At 39.1% G+C, this 22944-nt stretch overlaps 1 protein-coding gene across 1 annotated transcript; it reads left to right on the top strand.

Moving 5' to 3' along the window:
- Positions 1 to 652: 652 nt before the first annotated feature.
- Positions 653 to 14058, top strand: LOC146698298 (DEP domain-containing protein 1B-like). Its single transcript, XM_085473363.1, has 11 exons — positions 653 to 821; positions 2631 to 2896; positions 3061 to 3205; positions 3636 to 3763; positions 3844 to 3974; positions 4066 to 4113; positions 4465 to 4605; positions 4729 to 4895; positions 9702 to 9878; positions 10449 to 10631; positions 11482 to 14058. The coding sequence occupies exons 1-11, from the start codon at positions 774 to 776 to the stop codon at positions 11644 to 11646; spliced, it is 1599 nt and encodes a 532-aa protein (XP_085329489.1). The 5' UTR covers positions 653 to 773; the 3' UTR covers positions 11647 to 14058.
- Positions 14059 to 22944: the final 8886 nt, after the last annotated feature.

Here is a 22944-nt window from a genome sequence, read left to right as displayed (position 1 = left end):
AAAATAAGAAAAAAGTGCCAAAAAGCCAAACTTTAGAAAAGTTAATGTTCTGCAGAACCAGTAATATGGGACATTGTCTCAAGAAGTAGGACAGGTGGACAAGGAATAAAATAAATTTAAATAAATAATGTAGCAGTATATACAGACAAATGGTCGTTGTTTTTCTTTCCTAGCGTTATTTTTCAACGCTACACAGGAGAAAATATTGTGTGAAGTTAAACAGTATGTGTTTCATAATTATCTAAAATTGCTTGTCTTTCCCGAGTTCGTGTACATTCAATATACAATTTTGGGGGATAAGTAGCAAGCAAGTAGCATGGCAACTGTTACAATCAGTTACTCACCAATAGTAGTAATAGTTCCGTAATTAATCGAGGTGGTCGTCTTGAGGTGACACAAAAGTTTTATAAGCAAATCATGTAGTTAAAATTTAATTGACAAATGTTTTTAGAGAGAAGATAAACAAATACTCTAAAAAATAGTCCTATTCTCCTCTTATCAAACCTAAGTGGCTGTGTCGGGGGTTTTGGGGGGGCAGGGAAAATGTTGCGCTGCCACATTTATTTATAAACGCTTTGCTACAATTGGTCACGTGATCATACCGCTGGCTAATCACGTTGTAGAACTGATGTGACGCACGAGATTCAAAGTTGCCTGCAACGTTTCTGCTGAGACTCTTCTTCTACTTAAGTTTTTGACAAGCTTAAAAGAAAAAAAAAAAGAAAACTGTGTCCATGTCGGTGTCCAAGTGAAGCGGGGTTTTTACTATTACAATGGAAAACCAAGTTATTGGACCGGGTCCATACAGGGCGACGAAACTGGTGAGTGTTGTGAACTAAAGCACGTTACGTTGAAATGCTTTAACTTAATGTAAATGGAGAGACTAGGTAGTTTTTCGTGTGTGGCTTAACTATTTAAAAGAACTGCGTTCTTACAAATGTAACCGAGTCGTAAATTGAACTAATAAACAGCTCTCGCGTTATCAGTTAGTTTTATAAGCGTTTACAAGCCTGTTTAGAGTGAGGCTAAATTAAAACTAAGTACACATAGATATAGTGAATTTGCATATTATATGTAGTTACTTATCACAAACACACTCGGCACTCTTTATTTCGTGTAAGAGCTCGATACACAACACAGTTTGCTGTTAATCTCTGTTCGCCTCTGTCAGTGCGCCCCAGGACAGCTGTGGCTACAATGTAGCTTGCCATCGCCAGTGTGTGAATGTGTGTGTGTGAATGGGTGAATGACTGAATGTAGTGTGAAGCGCTTTGGGGTCCTTAGGGACTAGAAAAGCGCTATACAAATGCAGGCCATTTAATGTCATCACTTTTTACGCCCAAAGTCCAAAACAAGTATTTTAAAATATCCACTGTTTTGGGAGCACACAGCACACAGTTTTAACCCCTCGGTTCTTACTTCTGTTCAAACGCCCACCTCAGTGTGCCTCCCCATTAAAAGCAGGGCACTGAAACAGAAGCAGACAAATGAAGTTGAGCTGTCATTAATTTCATGTACACCTGTTTTCCAGGGTTGCAGAGAAAAACCTTTTTGAGTTTGAACACAGTGGAAGGCTTTTACTAGCCTTGGCCTGTTTACTCAATGACATCCAGGCTGCTGGCTCTTTGATTTAACTCTTGTAAATCAGATTTCTGCCATGGGGTATTTGGATCATTTTTTTAATTGAAATTCATTCTCATTTATCGACAGGCCACAAATACACAATGGAATCGTATAGTTTTTGTTTTTTGTTTGTTTATTTTAATTCTTCTGCAAAAAGAATTTCTAGAAACTGTCAGCTAGCTTTCCACCTGCTGCAGAAGCATTCTTCCTTCACCAGTTTCTTTTTTGATGTCTCTCTTTCAAACAGTCTGCAGGCGAGCTTATTGGCTTTCGTTTTTTAAGATTTTCTGTCTTTTCCTTTACTTTAAACCTTTTTCATGATTGAGACCAGCCAGGGCAAAGGTTTCTATTTGCAGGGATTCTTCCAGGTATTAAAGACCTTGTGTCGCCTAATTCTCTCTCCCTCCCTCTTTCTTGTTCTCTCTCTGCTTTTATCTAAGCTCAAAGCCTTTTATTTTTCTCCCACACATCTACACAGTGTAACACAATGATGGTAATGCATCCCAAAACACGATGATAAGATAGTGTTTTATTTATTTTTGATAAGTAAATCTTTTTTTTTTTTTCCCCTAACAGGAGGATAATGGAGTTGTTAGAGTAGTTTCAGAGCAGGGCCTATAAACATGGAAATGGACTGTAGAAAGTTAACCATATCAGTGTCTGTTCTTCATTTGCTATTTAAATACATGCTTGTGTATGGCTGATACTGCCATCTTAAAGTAACTAATGGGCATCATGCATGCAGATTTTCTGCTGTGGCAACATCGTATAAAAGCATAACTAAAAACAGTATTGAAGTGTCCGTGAGCACTTGAACTTGGTGAATGCATAAAATGCTGTTATCACATTAATGTATTCCATGAATGATGTTAGCCTGTGTTTTAGACTAAACTTATTTTTTTCAATTTGTCATCAAAAAGACTTGCTGTTACATTTTTGTTGTTAAATATCAGATAATATCACTCTTCAGCGTTTCTCACCACATTCTTTGTTTTGCTGTTATGCAGTGGAATGAAACTATCAGACTTTTTCGTGGTGGCATGCCACTTAGAAGGCATTGGGCACACTTTCGCTGCTATGACTGCAGCTTCACGGGAACCGAGGCTGTGGATTATCTGCATAATCTTCTGAGGGACAATCACAACTTTGGTCCTGAGGTAACCCGCTACCAGACCCTGCAGCTGCTTAGAAAGTTCCTCAAGGCCCATGTGATTGAAGATGTCAAAGGCCGCCATGGGACAGAGGACTTTGAGGACAATGGCCATTTGTACAGGTGCTCCTCTGTCATCCTGCATAGCTTCTTTGTTTTTGGTTTGTTTCTTTATTTTATATTAGAAGACATCACTGATGCATTTCCACAATACAGTTCATCTCTGTTTAGCAAGTGCATCTCTTTACCTCTTTAACTGAGCCCAGTACTATTGACTGTCTCTCCAGGTTCCCAACACTGTCTCCACTCAAGTCTTTTCCAGCAAGGCCTGTAATAAAAGACTGCAGTGACTTGCCCAGACTCATCCGCTGGGATGACTATGAGGAGCTGCCTCAGCAGGAGAACTTTGTACCTGTGAAGTCTGCTGTCCTGGTGAGAAAGAAATGTTCTAGCCCAACTGTGCTTTCATTAGCTCCTTTTATACATCCTGTTTCTCTCCAGCTTCAAGACACCTCCTGTATGTTACATCAGTGCTATAGATATTTATATATACAGCACTGGTGTAACATACAGAAGGTGTCTTGAAGCTGGCATCACAAACAAACAAAAATGAATGTTAAATAAATATCAGTAAACAGGTACAATAATTATTCCCTGTGTCATTTCTAATTATTGCACGTAACTTACTTTATGAACATCTATGGTTGGATTCAGTTTTCATTAACAGACCCCTGACATGAAGTTAAACTTAAGTTAGTAAGTATAGCTTTTGTTTGATTGTAGCACAGTTTCATGGGTTCCTTTCACAGTGCTTACTCAATTTAACTTTGAAAGTAACTTTTTCATTTTCCTTTTTAATCAGACTTCAGATTTGTGGAATAAAAGGCACAGCGTTGCTATTGGAGATGTGCATGAATGCAAGCTTATACGCAGGAAGGAGATAACATCAAAACAAGTGGATCACATCTGGAAGTCAATGACAGTGGCACAGTATGTAACTATTGTACATTACCTGTTCATCACTTCCATTGTTTGTGCTGTATGGAGGTTTAATTCTAATCCTGTTTTAGTTTGCAGCGAGTGCTGGGTCTGAAGACACTGGATGGCGTTTTGAACCCAGCGCATGTCAATGGCAAGCACATTGTTCACAATGTGTTCAGTGTCAATAAAGCAGGCATAGTTGTATTGGAGAACAAAGCTGGTATGCTGCATTGGTTCCCAGAACTATTGCTTTTTTTGTTGTTGAAACTTGCTGTATGATTATAATTCACCTATTCTGTTTGCATTTCTAGAGGACATGCCCTACTGGGTGGTAACTGCAATGAAATGCCTTGCTAACTGTAAGTATACATTTTCTGTTGACCTTAAATAATTCTTGTTTAAAAAAAAAAAAAAAAAGAGCAAGAGAGAGAGAACGAAAGGAAAAAGCAGCTTTACCTTGGGACTGGTTCATTGTGTGTGTGACTGCCATAAGTAAGATTGAAGAAGAATCATTCTGTACAATTGATTTCACTTTCATTTTATTTTATATTGTTAATGAGTTTCTGACAGGTGATATTTCTCTCTGGGCTTTTAGTGCCATAAGCACTTGTCATTTTTAGGGGTCTTTTTACAAAGCCTGTGTGTGTATTTAACTTTCCTCCACTGTTCCTTGTGAAAAGCCATAAATCTGTCTTTGTTTTCTTTCTCAGGGCCTAATGGCAATGAAAGCAAACAGCCAGTGTACCCAGGTTTCGAGAGGGATGTTCTAAGAACAGTAGCAGACTACTACCAGAGACTTAAAGAACCCCTGCTGACTTTTCATCTGTATGAAGTATTTGTCAACATTCTCAGTGAGTGCCTCACAACGTGGATTCACTACAGTGTTTTTGCACTGCTGTTTTCTGGTGTTTGTTTTGCTAACCTCTAAGTTTACCCTTCCAGTGCTGGACTTATCTTTTACTATATCACTGCAGGTTTGCTGCCAGTGCAGGAGGCAGCCAGTGAGGCTCTTCAAGTAAGCTGTCTCCTTCTGCCGCCACCCAACCGAAGACGCCTCCAGCTTTTATTGCGTCTCATGGCCCGAGTCTGTCAGAATCCCCAGCTTCCTCCACTTAATGACACGATTGCTACCCGCACACTGGTACATAATCCTACAATTTATTTATTTCACTTTGTACCATTTCGGCAGGTTAACTAAGTCCATTGTTTTAGTAAAAGCTCTTAAATCAGTATTCATATATTATAGGAGGACAAATGAGCCTGTTACATAATGGAAATTTAATAGTCCAGCAGATAATTCTATTTTCATAAAGGTTATAACCATATATGTCAACCATAGATTCGTTGATACATGTACCTCAACTTCCAACTGCTAATATAAATCAAGCAAATGGAGGTATAGTCTTTTTCATGCACGCACTGAGCCCCTAACTGTACTAGTATATCACTAGGGCTGGGAATCGTCACTGATTTCTAGAATCGATTCGATTCCGATTCACAAGGTCCCGAATCGATTCGATCCACGATTCGATTCAATTCGATTCGATTTTGAATCAGTCCGAAATATTATTATATGAACCATAATATATATAAAATTATGATAATTCACCTTGTATATGTACTGTCAAAAGAACCCTCTAAGCCTTGTGAATGAATTACATAAATTTCAAAATTAAGAACAGATACTAAAGCAGTTAAATAATGTAATTTTTAATTAACATTAGTATATATATTTTTTCATACATACATTTCAAGTGGATCAGGGATCCAGTGCAAATAGAACACATCTTTTGTAAACATCAGTAAAACCTCAGAGAAATAGTTTTGCTGTTAGTGTCTCACACAGCTTTTCTGAAATCCACTATTGTGTTTTGGAGACACACAGTATAACACAGCATGTACAAGTGAACTGACAGAAACTGACCGATCAGAAAATGAAAAACTGCCTTTTAAAATACTTCAAAAAATGAAAACATATTGAACAGTATTGTAAAACCTCTGTGAAACTAATGCAATTTAGCCTTATTTATAACTACCCTCTCACTTCTTTGAGACTGTAAGGTTTTTCTGCAAGAAGAGAAAAGCTGGTCTACATGTTGTGGAGTCAGGCAGCTCCTTTGTGCGGTAACAATGTCACCAGCAGTTGAAAACACTCGTTCAGAAGGAACACTGGTCCCAGGTATGGAAAGATACTGCTTTGCTTGTAGAGCCAAGAGAGGATACTCCCTTTCATGGTCCCTCCACCAGATCAAAGGATCCTCAGAAAGTGCAACAGGCTCAACGTCCCTGTATCGATTCACTTCTTCCTTTGCCTTCTGAGTTGGTGTTTTCTGTGGTGCTGTGGTTTTTGTTGAGTAGGCTGGCCCAAGGAGAAAAATTAATGCAGAGTCCTTTGACCTCTTAATTGGAGGGGCATAATCCACTTCATCAACACCACCAAGAGAGATGTCAGGGACAGTTTCCTCAGATGTGTCACCATCAGACTGTCGCTGTAGAAAAATGAAAACTTAATTAATAAAGAAATTACTATTTATATTCTAACTCGAGTAGTGCAAAAAAACCAATAATTTTTTGTTTTTGTTTCTGTAACTCACAATAGCTGTGTCCACGTTCTCCAAACCTGCTGCTTCCAACACCAACTGAGAGAATGTGTTGTTACAGGTCTCTTTGGACAAGAATGGCAGGGCCTTAAAGCGAGGATCTAATGCTGATGCAATGTAGAGCTTGTCCTTTAGGGCCACATATCTTGAAAAGAGATTTTGCACATTTAACTCAGTTTATTATGTTGGATATACATGTGCATGGTTACATACACTCATGCAAGATCAGAAACATTAATATACGACTTTGTTTCCATAATTTATATATAAACATCTATAGATAGATAGATATAAAATCAAAAGGCCTATTACTAGACAAGAGGGCTTAACTAACATTTTTATAATATATAGATTTTTTCACTATAATAAGAATTTTCATGTAATACATGCATCCATACAGTTACACTCATTCATGGCATATACACACAATTCATAAACATACCTTGACTTCAAGTTGTCATATACAGCAGTCTTGAGGTCTTTAATCAGTGAGGAGTCATGAGAGACACTGATCATCTTCTCCAGCAGCTGTGCATGCAGAGGTGCAATGATGGAAAGGGTCGGGGACTTTTCTTCAGACATAACCAGTGTGGCTGCTTTCAGCGGCTTCAAAGCTTTCACTATATCTTCTCCATCAGTTATGTCAGCCTCTGTAAGACTACAGAGATTACTGTCACTTCTCCTCACTTCAGGTGAGAGTAGAGCTGCAGAGATTGCTGGTTGTTGCTCTAGGAAGCGTTCCAGCATCTCCAATGTGCTGTTCCATCTGGTCACCCCATCAGTCACCAGCTTATGGGCAGGTAGATTCAGTATCTTTTGCTTCTCTTTAAGCTTGCGACTTGCAACAGTGCTGCGATGAAAAAAGGATGCTATGCGTCTCACTCAGCCAAGCAGCTGAGCAACAGCTGGAACTTTCAGTCCTGCTTGTGAAGCTAAATTGAGTGTGTGGGCAAAACAACCAATGTGCAACCAGCCCGTTATTTCTACAGCTCGCACCATATTTGCAGCATTGTCAGTTACGATGACTGGATTTTTGTTTGTAAGCTCCCATTCTTCGATTGCTTTGAACATAATTTCAGATAAATTAGCTGCTGTGTGGCTTGCTTCGGTGGTTCTTGTCTGTAAGACATGAGACACGAGTCTCCACTCCTGGTCGATATGGTGTGAGGTGATAGTCAGGTAGTTATCTGTTGCTCTGGATGTCCAGCTGTCACAGGTTATAGCGACTCTCTCTGCTGACTTGAGTGAGGCTGTAACATCGTGTTTCACTTTTTCATACATGTTTGGGATTACCACTTCACTCAAATGTTTGCGTGATGGTAAAACATAGCGTGGTTCTAGCGTATTAATGAGGTTTTGGAAGCCATCATTTTCAACAACGCTGTACGGACGTATATCTTTACATATGAAAGTTGCCACAGACTGGGTTATTTTTTGGGCACGTGGAGAAGTGGATGCCAACTTCATTGCAAATGCCTTTTCGAGTGAGCGTTGCTTGGTGTCGGCCGTTTTTGCTAGCGGGATATCTGGATGATGCCTCGTTAAATGATTTCTGAGATTTGTGGTATTTCCACAGTGCTTTACCTCCATTTTGCACATCTTACATACGGCTTTGCTTTTGTCCGGCTCTTCACTGTCTTCACAGTTCTTAAATCCAAAGTGTTGCCAGACATCTGCCTTTAGGCTCGGTGGCACATTCCCGGGAGTAGCCATGATGGTTCATGCGTCCAGGTCACTTAACTCTCGCGTGACTTCCTCATGTTAACCGCTTGCAAGTTTCATACGCGGCAAACTACATATGTATAAAAAAAAAAAAAATCGATTTCCGGATTTAATGAATCGATATCGTTTTATTCCAGTTAGAATCGATTTTAATCGATGAATCGATTTTTTTAAACCCACCCCTATATATCACTGACAGAGGTACATGAAAGAATGAAAATAGCTGACTCCATCAGATCAGGACATTAAATGTTCCTTAATGTGCTAGCTCCCCATTATAAAGTCTATGTAACTGATTTTGCTAGTTCATGTGTAAAAACACTTTATTTCAACACACTCTTTTATAGATATTTCTATATAATATTGCACAGAGTGCCAGCTCATGTTGTAATAAAACAGATACAACTGTGATAATTCATAAAACTGTTATATGAGCGTGAACATTGTAACAACATTTTAATAACTCACACTGATGCATATTTTTGAGTTACTTGGGTAAGTCTGAGGTTTTCATTTTTACGCTGCACACTTTCTTTTCAGAATGCACTTTGTTACAATTTGCTTACTGGCTTTTGTCCATCGCCTACAGTTGCCTCTACCATTCCTTCTTGTCAAATGATTCTGGTACATTTGGTATATTGCCTAATATAGTTGAAGAAAAAAATCATGCATTTGCAATTAGAATTTTGAAATGATTAAAACATGTTTGGTTGGAATTCTGGAATTGACTATTTGACAGCTTTGATCTTGAAATGTGTAAAAGTAGAAAGAAACCTATATTTTTGTCAGGCTGTGATGAATTATGGTAAGGAGAATACATTCTCCCATAGCTTCCTGTGTGGTACCAGGAAAAGGGATGAAGAGAGTGAAGCTCTTTAGAAACACAGTTTGTGCAGAATCATTGTTACCTGAAAAGAGTAAAGAGTAAATGGACTATAGTGCAATATTGTCAGGGATTTGGACAGTCCTTTATTCTTAATAACGAAAGGGAATAAAAGAAGTTAAAAAGACTCAAAATTGCATATGTGGTAGATATACAACACTTTTTTTGTGATAGGCCTATAAACATGGAAATGGACTGTAGAAAGTCTGGCTGCTTAATAGCTGCTTTTTAGTGAGAGTGGGGGAGTTCTGGGGGATTTCAGGGAGGTTGATGTGGGTGTATTATTTCCACAAGTTCAGTGTTTTTCAGTGCAGTCATTATAATGATTATTTTGTCTTACTTTGCAACAACCCCCAGGCACATTAGACCTCTCACATATAAAGATTTTATAGATTTAAGATTTTTATAAAACACTCTTCATAACAACATGCTGCAAGTGAAGCCAGTTAAAAACTTAATGAAAAAGGGTATTATATCGCTTTTATTTTATAACTCCGTATAGTAGTGTATCACTTTATTAAGTCTTCATCTTAGCAAGATAATGAACCCAAAAAATCTGTGTCTTTAACACTGCCTGCATGCAAAATTCACCCAATATAACTTTCACAAAGATGTTTATTACTTTGGATTTATGATGGGTGCTTAACATATTTGATAAATCTTCAATATTGCTGTAGCGTAAGCGGCATACTTTCACTGGCAGTGACCCCCTTATCCAACTCTCACTGTGGTGTCTGTCTAGATGGTGCAGATGTTCTCTCAGTGCGTTCTTGGCTCAGCAGACGACATGGACTTGGATGAGTTACTTGCCACCAAATTGGTGACTTTCATGATGGAGCATCACAACACCATCTTCCAGGTGCCTGCCAAGCTGCGTTGCCAAGTTGAAGAGCATCTGTCCCACCTCAAAAGAGCACAGGTTGGTACACATTCAGTCACAATGAAATTGAAATTAAGTTTAGTGTTATATTAACCAGAGCCCAACCGATTTAATTTGAAGATTTAAACAGAAGGGAACAAAGGCAACACAAGAAATGAGTGATTTATTTTTCATCTTGATGGGGTTTACAGCTTATACTAGTGATTAGAATGGCCACAGCTGTTTTTTATCAAGCACTGTGTGAGGGAAATTGAAAAGCAGTTTCAAGCTGATCATTGAACAAAGAGAGGAGCCACTTGTGTGACAGAGACAGACCTTGCGGGACAGTTTTCTGTAAAACTTTGTCCCTGCGCTCTTGATCGGCTTGGTTTGATGATGAGGGGCTTCACTTATAAGTGTGTGCACACAGTTGATTCATATTAGGTGTGTATATGATTAATTTTGGCTCGTACTTTAGTACATGAAGACTATATTGATGGTACATGTTCAACATCAGATGAAGGCCCAAATTCATTATTATCTTTTACTCCATCAATGGGCCTCTGTCCCACACTGTTATAACTATAAACATTTTTTAATGTATTGCTATGTCTTTGTGTCTTCCATCAGATCAAATATGCAGGGGCTGATACAGATTTCAGTGCATCTCCAGCTTTCTACAAGCAGATCAGCAGGGTGGAGTGCGAGGAGCAGAGGGTGATAGGCACTCAGACCCCGCTGCAGCAGTTGCTAGAAGGCCTGATTGCAGACAAAGAACTCCCCGCTAAAGACAAGAGGAAAAGACTAAAACAGGTATGCCTACACACCAAGGATGTCATTAGAGCTAGATTCAACTGGATCTGTCTCATTAGATTTTGAGGGGAAAGCCAAGCTGCTCTCAAACAACAAATTACAAGCATTTATGTAAAAGCCATTTGAATTTTAGGAATGCGTCAGAATCAATTCGCTCCAGAGACCGTGAAAGATGTGATTGCACTCTATTCGTTTTCCTGTAGTACTCTTGTTGCCATAGATGCAGTAAGTACTGGAGAGGATGCTAATGTGAAACAACATGGCACTGTCAGGTGCAGGAACAGGTCTGTTGGTACTTCTCTGTGTCTGATCATATTTTGCATCCTGGTCAGATGATCAGGGACAAGTTATATACAACTAAAAGCAGCTGATGTCACAGAGCTGTTAGCAAAAAATAAGGTAACACCTCAACTTTAACTTAAATTCATAAAGATAGGATATGTATTCAGAACTTGTAGTAGGTTTAATCTTTTGATTTTGACACAATTTTTTAAATGAAATGATTCTATAGCTTTTGTATAGATGTCAATGCCCTATATATAACCTTTACTGAGGCTAACCGTACACTAATAAAGTAAATAAATAAAGGCTTTGTGCCACTCATCGAGTCAAACATTACCTTTAGTCTATCACATAATAAATAATGTGTGCCTTTGTTTGCAGATCTAAGTCAGAATATATTTATTTGAGTGGTATGGCTGTGGTACTAAATACTAGTATCATGACATTTCTCTTGAATTTTAATCAAATTAAGGTCTAGAAGGAATGTGAATTTAAAATCCAAAACAATGTCGGTTTTCTTATAGGGTGTGTATACTGTAAAATAACGATGCATTTCCCATCATTGCAGTTTCAGAAGTCCTACCCTGAAGTCTACCATAGTCGATTTCCCACTGAAGAAAGCAAAGCTGCTGTCATACCCGAGAAAACCCCACGACTCAAACCTAATCTTATGTTCTTCAGCATCAAGAAACCCTTCCAGCCTTTTCAAAGAAGCTGGAGTTTCAGGGCATGATCTGCTACCACTAAAACATTTACACATCTTAACCTCAGAGTTGCAAAATGAGGAGTGAGGCTATAATGGTGTTCTCACCACAATTACAGCGCTCTTCATTAACCACTACAATTTTTACTAAAAAAAAAAAATTAGTCCTTGCAGCCGATGGTAAACAAGGATGATGAATTAAAGAGCCTGTTCACTCAAGTTATAGAAGGATTATAAGAGATTTTCCTCTTAATAGGTCATTTTCTAAACGGAAGCAAATGCTTCATGCAGCAAATGCAGGGGGTGAACTTACCACGCTTCTGTTTTAATAAGAAACTTGAACTAAACTATGATCCACTTACACCTAAAGAGTTATTAATCGTGATTTGTTTTTTTCTTAGATTTCATTAACTGGTACTTTGTATGGTTACAAAGATCCAAAACAGCTGAAAATGCAAGTAGCAACAGTAGTAAAATGCACTACAAAAGTATTAACAGGTTATCAGATGTTAACATTTGGTAAATTTTATAGATGAAATTCAAGTGGTCTTGAAAGATTGGTAGACAATTATATTGTATCAAAATATTCTTGGTGCTCCGAATATTCAGATGTAATTAATGATGCTGACTCAACAATGCACTGCTGCGTTTCGTTTTTTAATAATAATTTCTTAGAATAATCATCATAAATTTGAATTTAGGCAGCTTAATCGTTTTTACTTTGATCAGGTAGACCTTTACTTAATGATGAACATATCAAGAGTTTGCCTAGAAAGGGAACATATCCTCACTGGTCACTTTATTAGGTACGCTTGTTCAGCTGCTTGTTAATGCGGGTATGATTGAGATGGCATTCTCACGGCCAGCTGAGTGCATTTAGGCATCTTTGAATGTGCCATGGTTATCATCACCAGACGGGCTAGTCTTAGTATTTCAGAAACTGATCTACTGGGATTTTCCCACACAGCCATCTCGTGAGTTACAATAGAGTGGTTCAAAAAGGAGAACATCTCTAGTCACTCATGTGAACTAAGAACAGGAAACCAAAAATACAATTCACATGGCCTAACCAACTTGAACAATTGAAGACTGGAAACCCTCCGTCTGGTCTGTTGAGTCTGAGTCTGCTGTGCATTTTGACATGAATGTCATGAAAGCGCTGAGTCATCCTGCCTTGCTGGTTTATTAATGTGGGGCATATTTTCTTGGCACACTTTGGGCCTCTTGTTGCTGTATTGAGTATTGTTGCTGACCATGTCAAACCCTTTATGACCCCAGTGTATCCATCTTCTAATGGCTGCTGCTAGGACTATAATGCAACATGGCACAAGTCTCAAACTTGTTTGTTAAACATGATAGTGAGTTCACTGTACTGGTGGAAAGGGAGATTGGCATCATAGATATACAGCCAACAAACCTGCAGCACCTGTGTGATTCTATTATGTCAATATGAACCAAAATCATTTAGGAATGTTTCAAACATCTTGTTCACTCTGCCACCAAAAATTAAGGCAGATCTGGAGGGAAACCTGGTACTAACAAGGTGTACCTAATAAAGTGGTCAGTTAGTGTATGTGGCATTTTTACAGAAATGTGATGCTCTAGTTATAAATTTCATTTGTAACAACATAAATGTTGACACATTTGGGGAAAACTACACAGTCCAGATGAAAATCATAGACTTACAGTATATACACTTGTAGTAGTGTATGTATTTAATTGATACATCCCTTTCTCTGTAAACCCTCTGTACTGGAGTCCAACACTGCGCTGTAGAGAATTCATTTCATATCTTAGCTTGTTGGTTTTATTCTGTATATAAGAACTGTTTTGTTGATTGGTACATATTTCAGTGCTTCAAATGCCGTTCTTTCACGTTTAAATGCTTATTTGTGTTTTTTGTATGTCTTCTATTCAGTCAGGTTGTTTTGGGTTTTTTTAATCTTAGACTTAAAAAGTAGGGGTGCAACGATACACAAAATTCACGGTTCGGTTCGATACTTTGGTGTCACAGTTCGATATTTTTTCGATACAAAAAAATGTTCATGCCTTTTTAATTTGTCATTTATTAAAATTATAAATATATATTTTAACTCAAAAGTACAGTTTTTAAATTTAACCCTAACCCTTGTGCGTGTTTTTTATTTTGACAGCGAATGCGCACCTGCGGACCACTTATGTGCAGCCCTGGTTATTTAGCTCGTCATATCGCAGCCACAGAAATTATTTTGTCCATGAAACCATAAAGCTGCACTTTCTTTTTGCCTTATAGTCTGATTTGTCATAACTTCTCCGTTTTGTGGTAAGCTTTTCTTTGGCTGTCACTTCTTCACCCTGACCTGTCTTATTTGGCTCAGCAGAACTGAAATGCTTTTACACACGGACTCACATAAGCTCAGCGATTCTCTGCGCGATCAACCTCTCACATGTTTAAGCTTGCTGCGGGAGATTTCACTTGTCATGTTTGCATAGTAAGCTAACGATTAATAAGACGATGTCAGAGGAATTGGTGCACAAATTATCATCACTCACAGATCAGTGCTGTCGCTCTCTATACACAGTTCGCACGATTGCAAAGTGAAAGCAAAAAAACAAGCGCAAATTCAAACGCGACTTCAATATGTCACATATTGACAGTGGCTCACCGATGCCAATGACATAATTACCCAGCTACATTTCTGAAAATGCAAAAGCATTGACATATATTTTTCCTTCCTACAATAGCCCGACGGGCAGGGAAGAGATAGATTTTGGTAGCCCGACTGAAAAAATCGCTAGCCCCAGGACGTCGGGCTAGCGATATTGCAAGCCCTGTATCTGATTGAGGAATCACTCATCTTTGGAAAAGAGAGTTTATTACAGAGAAACGTCTCTTTCCAAAATAAAAGCTATACTATCCGCTTCTTCTGGGCTATATTCTCAGCAGCATAAGGAGAATCATGTGCTAACAGCTGTCTAAATGACTCGGCTAAAGTTAGTAGCATGCTTGTTGTTTTTGTCTTTGCACTAGGATGATGTAGGCGTAAATGTGCAGTCATATTCGTTGTGTTCCCACTAGTGCTTTCAGGTTAATCTGGTTGGCTAGACGGCCAACACGTTAACGAGCTAACTGCGCTAACACACTAGTTCCCACCCATGTAATTGAGCATTGCGTGGCACATCCAACATACTGTTTTACTTTCGTCCATGACTCGCTTACCTTCAGGGTCATACGTCACATGAAAACCAAAATAATTCCAAACGCCAGATCTGAATGAGGGTGGGGGAGGTCCATGTTGCAAGGAGAGCTTAACTTCTGTCTTGCTAGCTTGCCCTGCGCTCTTCCTTCTGACTATGCTGTCTGTGTTGAGCGCTCAGTGGATCTGCGCTCGACAGTGCAGCCTAGGCGGAGTAGTCGAACGCAGATTCACTGAGCGCTCAACACAGACAGCATCGTCAGAAGGAACGTTGATAAAATAAATTACAAATGTTGTATTGTTCAATACATATGCGTACCGAACCGAAAGCACTGTATCGAACGGTTCAATATCGATACGAATATCGTTGCACCCCTATTAAAAAGTGTTTTATTTTTATAGTGATTCTGTCAATGACTGGGTTTTTAATAATATCCCTAAACCAATGCTGGAATAACTGTTACACTCAAATTGCTGCTCTGTTGTGGAATTAAATAAATGTTTTTAATTTAATTTTTTTTAAATTTTGTATTAAAAAAAATAATTGGCATACATAACTGTTTCTTTTATTGCTGTTTTTCTGTTGAATGTTTTGGCTTTTTATGAGTTTGTTTCTACAGCATAAATATTTATATATCTCTATGTAGATATACAAATCATTAACAGCACTGGTAATTACCAAAATCCTGTTGCATTTTTAATGCTAAAATATAATTATTGTTTTACAAAAACACTTAAAAATATTAAAAAGCACATTATTTTTGATCACGATTTCATAATCACAGTTATTGCATTCGTGAACAGAAAAAATATGTTTAGTGGCTGAATGTTCAGATGATCTGTTCTTTGAAGCAAAATTGTCTCTGGAAGCCATTCTTCAGGAGGGGAAACACAGAAAAGGCTGAGGTATGCCAAATTACTCAAGAACTGGACTGAAAATCAGTTGTGACAAGTCTACTACAGTGAGTTTCTACAGCCTTCTGTAAAACACAGTGGAGGCTTTGTAAAGGAATGAAAAGCAGCCAACATCCAAAGAGAGGTAAATGTCCTTCAAGAAGCCTGGAGAACTATTTCTAAGGACTGCTTGTTTTGCACAGGGACATAAATATCACTATAACTAAGCCGCAGGTTTGCATCAGAACTAAAAAGTGCATACTTGAAGAACACCACCTGCCAAAAAAGAGATAAAGTGCAAGAGCATAATTAGCAAATGCAGAGCAAAATCATTTGTTATAATTCCACATTTGGGAATGTTTTTATTCTTACCGTTACGTCCCCATTCATAGCATTCTTAAGATAGATCTTCATATTTAAATAGTGAAAGAGTACTGAGTTCTCTGTTTGCTCAGATGCAGGTGTGCCAGGCTATTGGAATTCTTGTGAAGATTTATCTGACATGTGCATTAAGAAACAGCGAAAGAATAAGGAGTGTGATGCGGTCTGCTTGACCTTCAGTTATTGACGCTTCTCCGTCATCTTTTACCTTGCTGTAAGTGCATACGAAAAGCTCTTAGCTGATAGTGATAATAATAGAGATTATATGAAACTACAGAGTGCTTGGATAGCAGTGAGATGTTAAGCAGGGGCTGGTAGTCGTGACAACATAAGAGTTCTCAGAAGTTGACACCTGCCTGATCTCACAAGCAAATAATCCCAGACTGCAAAGTCTTTGCCCTGTACTCAAGGTGAAAGAACACTTTTACCTCGGTCGCCAACTTAACTCATCATTACTGATCATTCACAATAATCAAACCATCAAGTTTATGTTTTGGGGGGCGACAGCAAACATAAAGCCAAGTTGTGTCAGATTCCTAAAAACAAATAAAAGGCCAAAATGGATAAAAAGTTTGTGATTTTGCATTAATTACAAGTCGCAAAAACAATTTTATTTTTCCTGTCTTCATTGAGCAACTAAGTCATCACTCAGTGCAAGCTGGAAAAAAAATTAAGTGGACTCTTTAGTATTTAGTAACTGGTAGACTCTTGGGCACAGCGTGCTCACAAGTGCAGTGCTAACATGCTGATATTTAAAAGGCTGTTAACCTTCTTACTCCCACACTGTACAGCTGAGGCTGATGCAAACAGTTCATTTCGCGGATGTTTTGTCACAAACCGTTTTTTTTTTTAAATGGATTACTTAAAATGTAGACCTGAAAAGTCTTTGAATTCAGATGTTTTCACTCCCACTGCCACAGCACCTAGCCATACCTGCCTTTAAAAACATTTGTGAAAGAATGGTTTGGATGTCACTGTTTCAGCAAGTTTGGGAAAATTCTTCCCTTCCCTTGTAGATATTTCATTTTTAATGTAAAGTGGAAGCACCTAGAAACTACAGCATCTCAGACACTAAGTAACAGACACTAAGTAACAGATGCATACCTCTGGCTTTACACTTGGCACCATTGCACTGATAGGCTTTCTTTTCTCTTTTTTTTTTCTTTTAAGCGCAACACCTATAATTTAGCTTTCACTTAATGATTGCAGATCACAGTTTAGGAGGCATTAGTAGCAAAGTAATGACTATGGGGAAGTCATCATCTCTTATTAATTATGTAATACTGAGAGGAAAAAAAGTCTATTACATAACTTTATTGAATGGTGCTGCAGAGAAGTCTGTGGTCATTATTATGCTTCAGGTATTATCAGCACCTTATTATTCCAGCCTGTTTGCCCGCAGATACAGTATGTGTTTCATTCAGGGTGATTTGTAATAGCTGATGTCTCAGCAGAGGAGTGAAGGAGAGGGAATTAACTCCATCATCAGGGATCTCTTCAGCCTTTGTGGCAATGAGCACAAAGCCTGCCCCGAATACACAATGGCCAATTTGCTTTGATAGATCAAGAGTGTACAGATGGCATTCAAAGATGCCATGTGTTCAGCTCAGAGACCCTCAACATATATGATTTTCAAGTGTTACGAGCAGTCTCTCTATTGTAAATTGTCTAAAACATACTTGAAAGATGACCTTGAACAAAGTGGAAACAATCACTTTTCAGTTTACTGGCATCTATTATAAAAATCGAATTGGCTGAAATGGGCAACTTGTCAAAAATAAAAATGCTATTGTTTCCCTAATCAAGCTGAAATCATCGCCAGTGTTTTCAGTGCCTTCAGTTCTGAGCGGTTCATTCCCCCGTAACCTTGAAGGTTTTCTCTCGTTTACTCTCAATTCTGTCAGGAGCGGAAATAAAGCTTAGCAGTTACTTTTCACTTTCTTCTTCTTCACTTCTGAAGCTGTATAGGTCACATGCGCCTTCATAGCATTTTTCTGGTGTTACGTGTCAGTGACTCAGCCCATGCAGTCCATTTGGGAAAGCCCATGCTGTTTCCCTAATGCATTTCTGGGAACAGACATGTACCTGTTGTAATTGTTTTTTCACTCCATTTTTGAAGTACAGGTGTATTATGCGATCACAGCGACCTGAAAGCACACCGGCACAGGAGGAAAGGTGATCCCGCTCGATGTGTGATATTCTACTACTGTCAAGAGCAAAATATGCAGAAAAGTAGATATTGGATGCCACTGCTGATACTCATTTGGATGACCTTAGATGCATTGTGTTTTCAGTTGAATTAAGCTATTATTCTAAACTAAGGAAACCACTTACTTTAATTGATTCTGGTTTACACAAGCTGCACACTGTTCAAGTTTCAACTGCTCATGCATCACTCATAATTACAAGAGCACAAATATTCACAGTGTGATATCCACCTAATCTGCAAAAAGTCATCATAGCTCATCTTCCAGCAAACACCGTGATACTGTAACACAAAAAGTGTAGAAAGAGAGAGAGAGTTCTCAGCAGATACGATGCAGTCGCTGTCTTTATTAAGCACACCCTGCTAGTACGGGGTTGGACTCCTTTTGTCTTCAGATTGATTACAGTGATCTCATTGTAATGTTCAAGAAACCAGTTTGAGGTGATGTGAGCTCTGTGACATGGTCCATTAACCTGCTGGAAGCTGCCATCAGATTATGGGTACACTGTGGTCATAAAGGAATGGACATGGTCAGCAACAATACTCAGGTTCGCTGTGGTGTTTGAAAGATGCTCAGTTGGTACTAAGGGCATGAAAGTGTGCCAAGAAAATATGGCCCACACCATTACACACTACCAGCAGAAACCTGAACTACTTTTACTAGGCTGGATGGATCCATGCTTTTCATGTTGTTCACACCAACATGACCCTATCACCCAAATGTTGCAGCAAAAATTAACATTCATCTGACCAGGCAACATTTTTCCTCTTCATAGCTGACAAGTGCGGAACTCAGTGTGGTCTTCTGCCACTGTTCAAAGGTGCTCTTCTGCATACTTTGGTTGTAATGACAACCTGGATTGACGCAGCCCATCAGCACATCATTCTTGACCACGTCTATAAGACTAAATATGTTGACTTGCTGCAATGTGACTGATTAGGTATTTGTGTTAAAGAGCAGCTAAACAGGTGTGCCTACTGAAGTAGCCAGATGTGGTGCACACCCTGGACAGATCACGAGTCTGCCCCACACATTCACATCTATGGGCATTGACGTAGTCCCACTGAGTGCTTTTGGACAGCTTTGGAGGAAGCCAGAGTAACCAGAGAGAGCATGCAAACTCCACACAGAATGGTCCCGGCAAGACGGTGAACTTGAACCCAGGCAACAATGCTAGTCACCGTGCCGCCGGGCTGACCTATTTCTAGTGCTAATACAATACAAAAAAATTGATTAAATGCAGCTCATATTCACTATGAAATTGAGAAACAGAGCAATCCACACCTCCTTCGTTGGCTGACTTTTTGATATCCTCTCTGCAGTCCACACAGCTGCTCAGGGAAGTCAAATTTCTCTCTCCATCAGTGTCAGTTAGATAAAAGCCAATTCAAAGGAAATGAGGCTGCACTGTCTGTGCTCGGATGGAGTGAACAGCATCTTTGAGCGACTGACTGACTGATGTGTTTTTCTACCAAATGAAGTGAGGGTGTCTTTTTTGTTTCTTTTCCCCTTGTCGTGTGGAGCAACATGTGGCTTTGATGCTGATTTTGATTTGGATCCAAATGTAAAATTAGCAATAATAGCTTACCTTCAAGAAAGGGAACCTCATTAATCCCAAGCTGCACACGCAATTTTACCCCAACTCTTTTGCATCAGAGGCAGAGATGCTTTTATGGCAGGAATACGATCGCTTTGACGTCAACAAGAGTTTGTAGTTCTTCTGTTGCTGCAGCTGCCTGAATAGACGCCATTCAAGCAGGCAAACATGAATGGCAAAGATGATTTATAAATGACGCTGACGTCTGTTGCATTCATGCGCATGTATTAACGATATTGGACAATAAGCACACATGTAAACTCAGGGGCCGGCAGCAGCGGCTACTTCCGTTAAGGTGCACATCTCTGTGCAGGTGAGTCCATAAACAGACAATGAAAGAATGAGTCAAAGGAAGAGCAAGAGGAGTCATTCACCATACTACACCCTGTGACTCAGGACAGCCTTACACCGAGACAAGACACCCACATCATCGTCAGACAGACATTTAAACCACGAGTAAAAATGTGTTGCTGTGTGAGAATAAATTGGTAAGCAAGTTATTTTCTCCATGACAGCATATTTAATCAGGAGTAGCAGTTACTCTGACAATTTGTGCTTTGCATTAAACATTTCAGAGTTTGTCTAGTGCCAACAAAACATCACACAACAAAGTGATTTTGTCATCTTGGTGTTTAAATCACGCAGAAAAAAGAAAGCTTTCCTTGTGAATGTTTGAGCTGAGATTTACATAAAAGGACATGAATTTATTAGTTTATTTGTGTGTGTGTGTGTGTGTGTGTGTGTGTGTGTGTGTGTGTGTGTGTGTGTGTGTGTGTCTCTGCCTCTTTTTGCCTCTGTTACATTATCTTCTTTTACCTTGACATTATAGCTGAAAGTTCACCTCTATGGAGAAGATCTTTGTAAGACTTTTCTTAAAAGATTTTAAAATTAAGACAGCAAAGGGGGAGATATTACATTTTGCTTTTTCTTGGCACCCGAGTTAATTGTAAAGTAACTCGAGAGCTCAGAGCTTTCATCAGAGATTTGGGAGTGCTACTGGTGACTAACGAAAACAACCAGTTTGCCAATGACAGCATATTAAACTGTCTTGGTTCTTCTCTCACTGCTCTTAACTCCAGCCTCCATCCTTCTATTCTCCATTTATCTACCAGATGCCCTCAGATTTGCTTCCAGATCCAGTCACCTGGCTTTGTCCCCTCCTTATTAACGCCCGTAAAGGCTGATCTTCAGCTTTACCATGCACCTGCTTCCCATTCAGCATTCCCATGAGGAATGCTCAGACCTCTACATTGGAGAGACCAAACAGCCACTTCACAAGCGCATGGCACAACACAGAAGAGCCACCTCCACAGGACAAGACTCAGCAGTCCATCTGCATCTTAAGGATAAAGGACACTCTTTCGAGGATGCCAATGTTCACATTTTGGACAGAGAGGACAGATGGTTTGAAAGAGGAGTGAAAGAATCCATCTATGTCCACTGTGAGCGACCATCTTTGAACAGAGGCGGGGGTTTACGACACCAACTCTCTGCCATCTATAATCCAGTTTTGAGATCCCTTCCCAGACGCCTTAACACCCACTCACATCCTGGGCCATCTGATTTCAGGAATTCGCATGATAAGGTGGGGCCAGGTTTCACAATGAACACACCCGAAACTCTGGCTGATTGGGACCCACACCCAGTTTCACACCTTGGCTCAGGCGATTAGAGGATCATCAGGGGGTCCTTTTGTCCCTCTGTGGGGGGTTACTCCCACTAGGTTTATATCTGGGACTCTCCACCATTTGACCTTAGAACTGAAGAAGCTTCTCGGATGAGAGGTGAAACGTCTTCAAGCAACTTAAAGAAGTCCAGACGCTTTTCTTTGCAAGCTCCTTTGACTACGATGACCTGGATGACTGAGAACCTTCACAGACACTTAGGCAACAACTGGTGTCAATTTGGCAGCCAAGGCAGGAAAACTAGACAGTGGCTCAATGCACTTGAGTTGGAAGTTAGGATTTAAGATACTTAGAAACAGCCAACTACAAAACATGCAAACTCATCTGTGAAAAAGAAGTGGATTGCAGGGGGCACCTAGCAACAATCAGGGCTTGCAGTTTACTCAACTATATTTCCACCTCACTGGTGAGGAAGTGTTGTGATTTTGCCATATTGTAAAAGAAGACGCATTAACTGAGTAAACTCATACCTGTCAAATGTCTGGTAGGAGATTTCTTGCACAAACATGATACTTATTAGTCTGAGTGGGGTTTATTTTCTGTACACTTTGAATAGACAATTTATGCAAAGGGAAACTGAAAGTTGATGGCAATATCACTCGTTTCACTGCTATTTGATCTACAAAAACTATCACAGATATTTTTTGATTAATAACCTTTATTATAATGAGTGTCACTTCACAAAATGTTCGCCTTGATGCTAGAATGTGAAGGGATCATTGAAGATATTGGTCACATGATGATCCAAAGTGGTGGGATAACAAAAATTGCCATTTGTCAGAACCCTCAGCAATCCAACCTCATAGAAAGGAAAATCAAATTCCCAGTTTGCTTCTGTTTACTGTTAGGCTTAGCAATTTCATTAAAGCTAAGAGGAGCCGTTTCTCTTATTTGTACTGATTTTCAAAGCAATAAAAAAATGTCCTTTGGGTGATTTTTATTTCAGCTGCACACCTGTGGATATACTTGGTGTTTCAAAGGGGATTAAATTACTGTTTTTATATTGATATTTGGCATCTTTGTACATAGAACTGCTTTGAAAAAGCTACATATTTACAATAGAAAACATCATTGCAAAGAAACCGGTCATTGGGTTCACTGGGTGGATTTGATGCCAGGACTCTCTATACTGTGTAATCTAAAAAAACAAACTGGAGGGATCTGAACTGGTGTGGGTCTGCTCCATGGTTTCATTCTTTTGGCACTTTGAGTTATACACAGTGATAATCAAGAAGGTGAGAGTTGGTTTGGGGTATAAATGAGGCTTAAGAAAATGCTACTTTTATAAATAAAGCCTCAGTGTGACATAAGAATTCGCTTTTTGAATAAACACAGTGAAATTTCATGTATGTGAGCAAGTGTTGTTTATGGAATAAGACAACTCCACC

The sequence above is a fragment of the Copadichromis virginalis genome, linkage group LG11 (genome assembly GCF_057382275.1).
Source record: "Copadichromis virginalis isolate Kocher_CV1m ecotype Utaka linkage group LG11, C_Virginalis_male_GT1.1, whole genome shotgun sequence".
Classification (NCBI taxonomy): Eukaryota; Metazoa; Chordata; class Actinopteri; order Cichliformes; family Cichlidae; genus Copadichromis; species Copadichromis virginalis.
The sequence above is the reverse complement of the archived record's forward strand: the minus strand, read 5'-3'. Positions and strand labels throughout refer to the sequence as shown.

What these genes read in the sequence shown, in the direction of transcription:
- LOC146698298 (XM_085473363.1), top strand. Translation starts at nt 774, where the DNA reads ATGGAAAACCAAGTTATTGGACCGGGTCCATACAGGGCGACGAAACTG. An exon ending in CTGTGAAGTCTGCTGTCCTG is followed by an intron (nt 3,206 to 3,635) that starts GTGAGAAAGAAA and finishes CTTTTTAATCAG; the next exon opens with ACTTCAGATTTGTGGAATAA. An exon ending in CCCACCTCAAAAGAGCACAG is followed by an intron (nt 9,879 to 10,448) that starts GTTGGTACACAT and finishes GTCTTCCATCAG; the next exon opens with ATCAAATATGCAGGGGCTGA.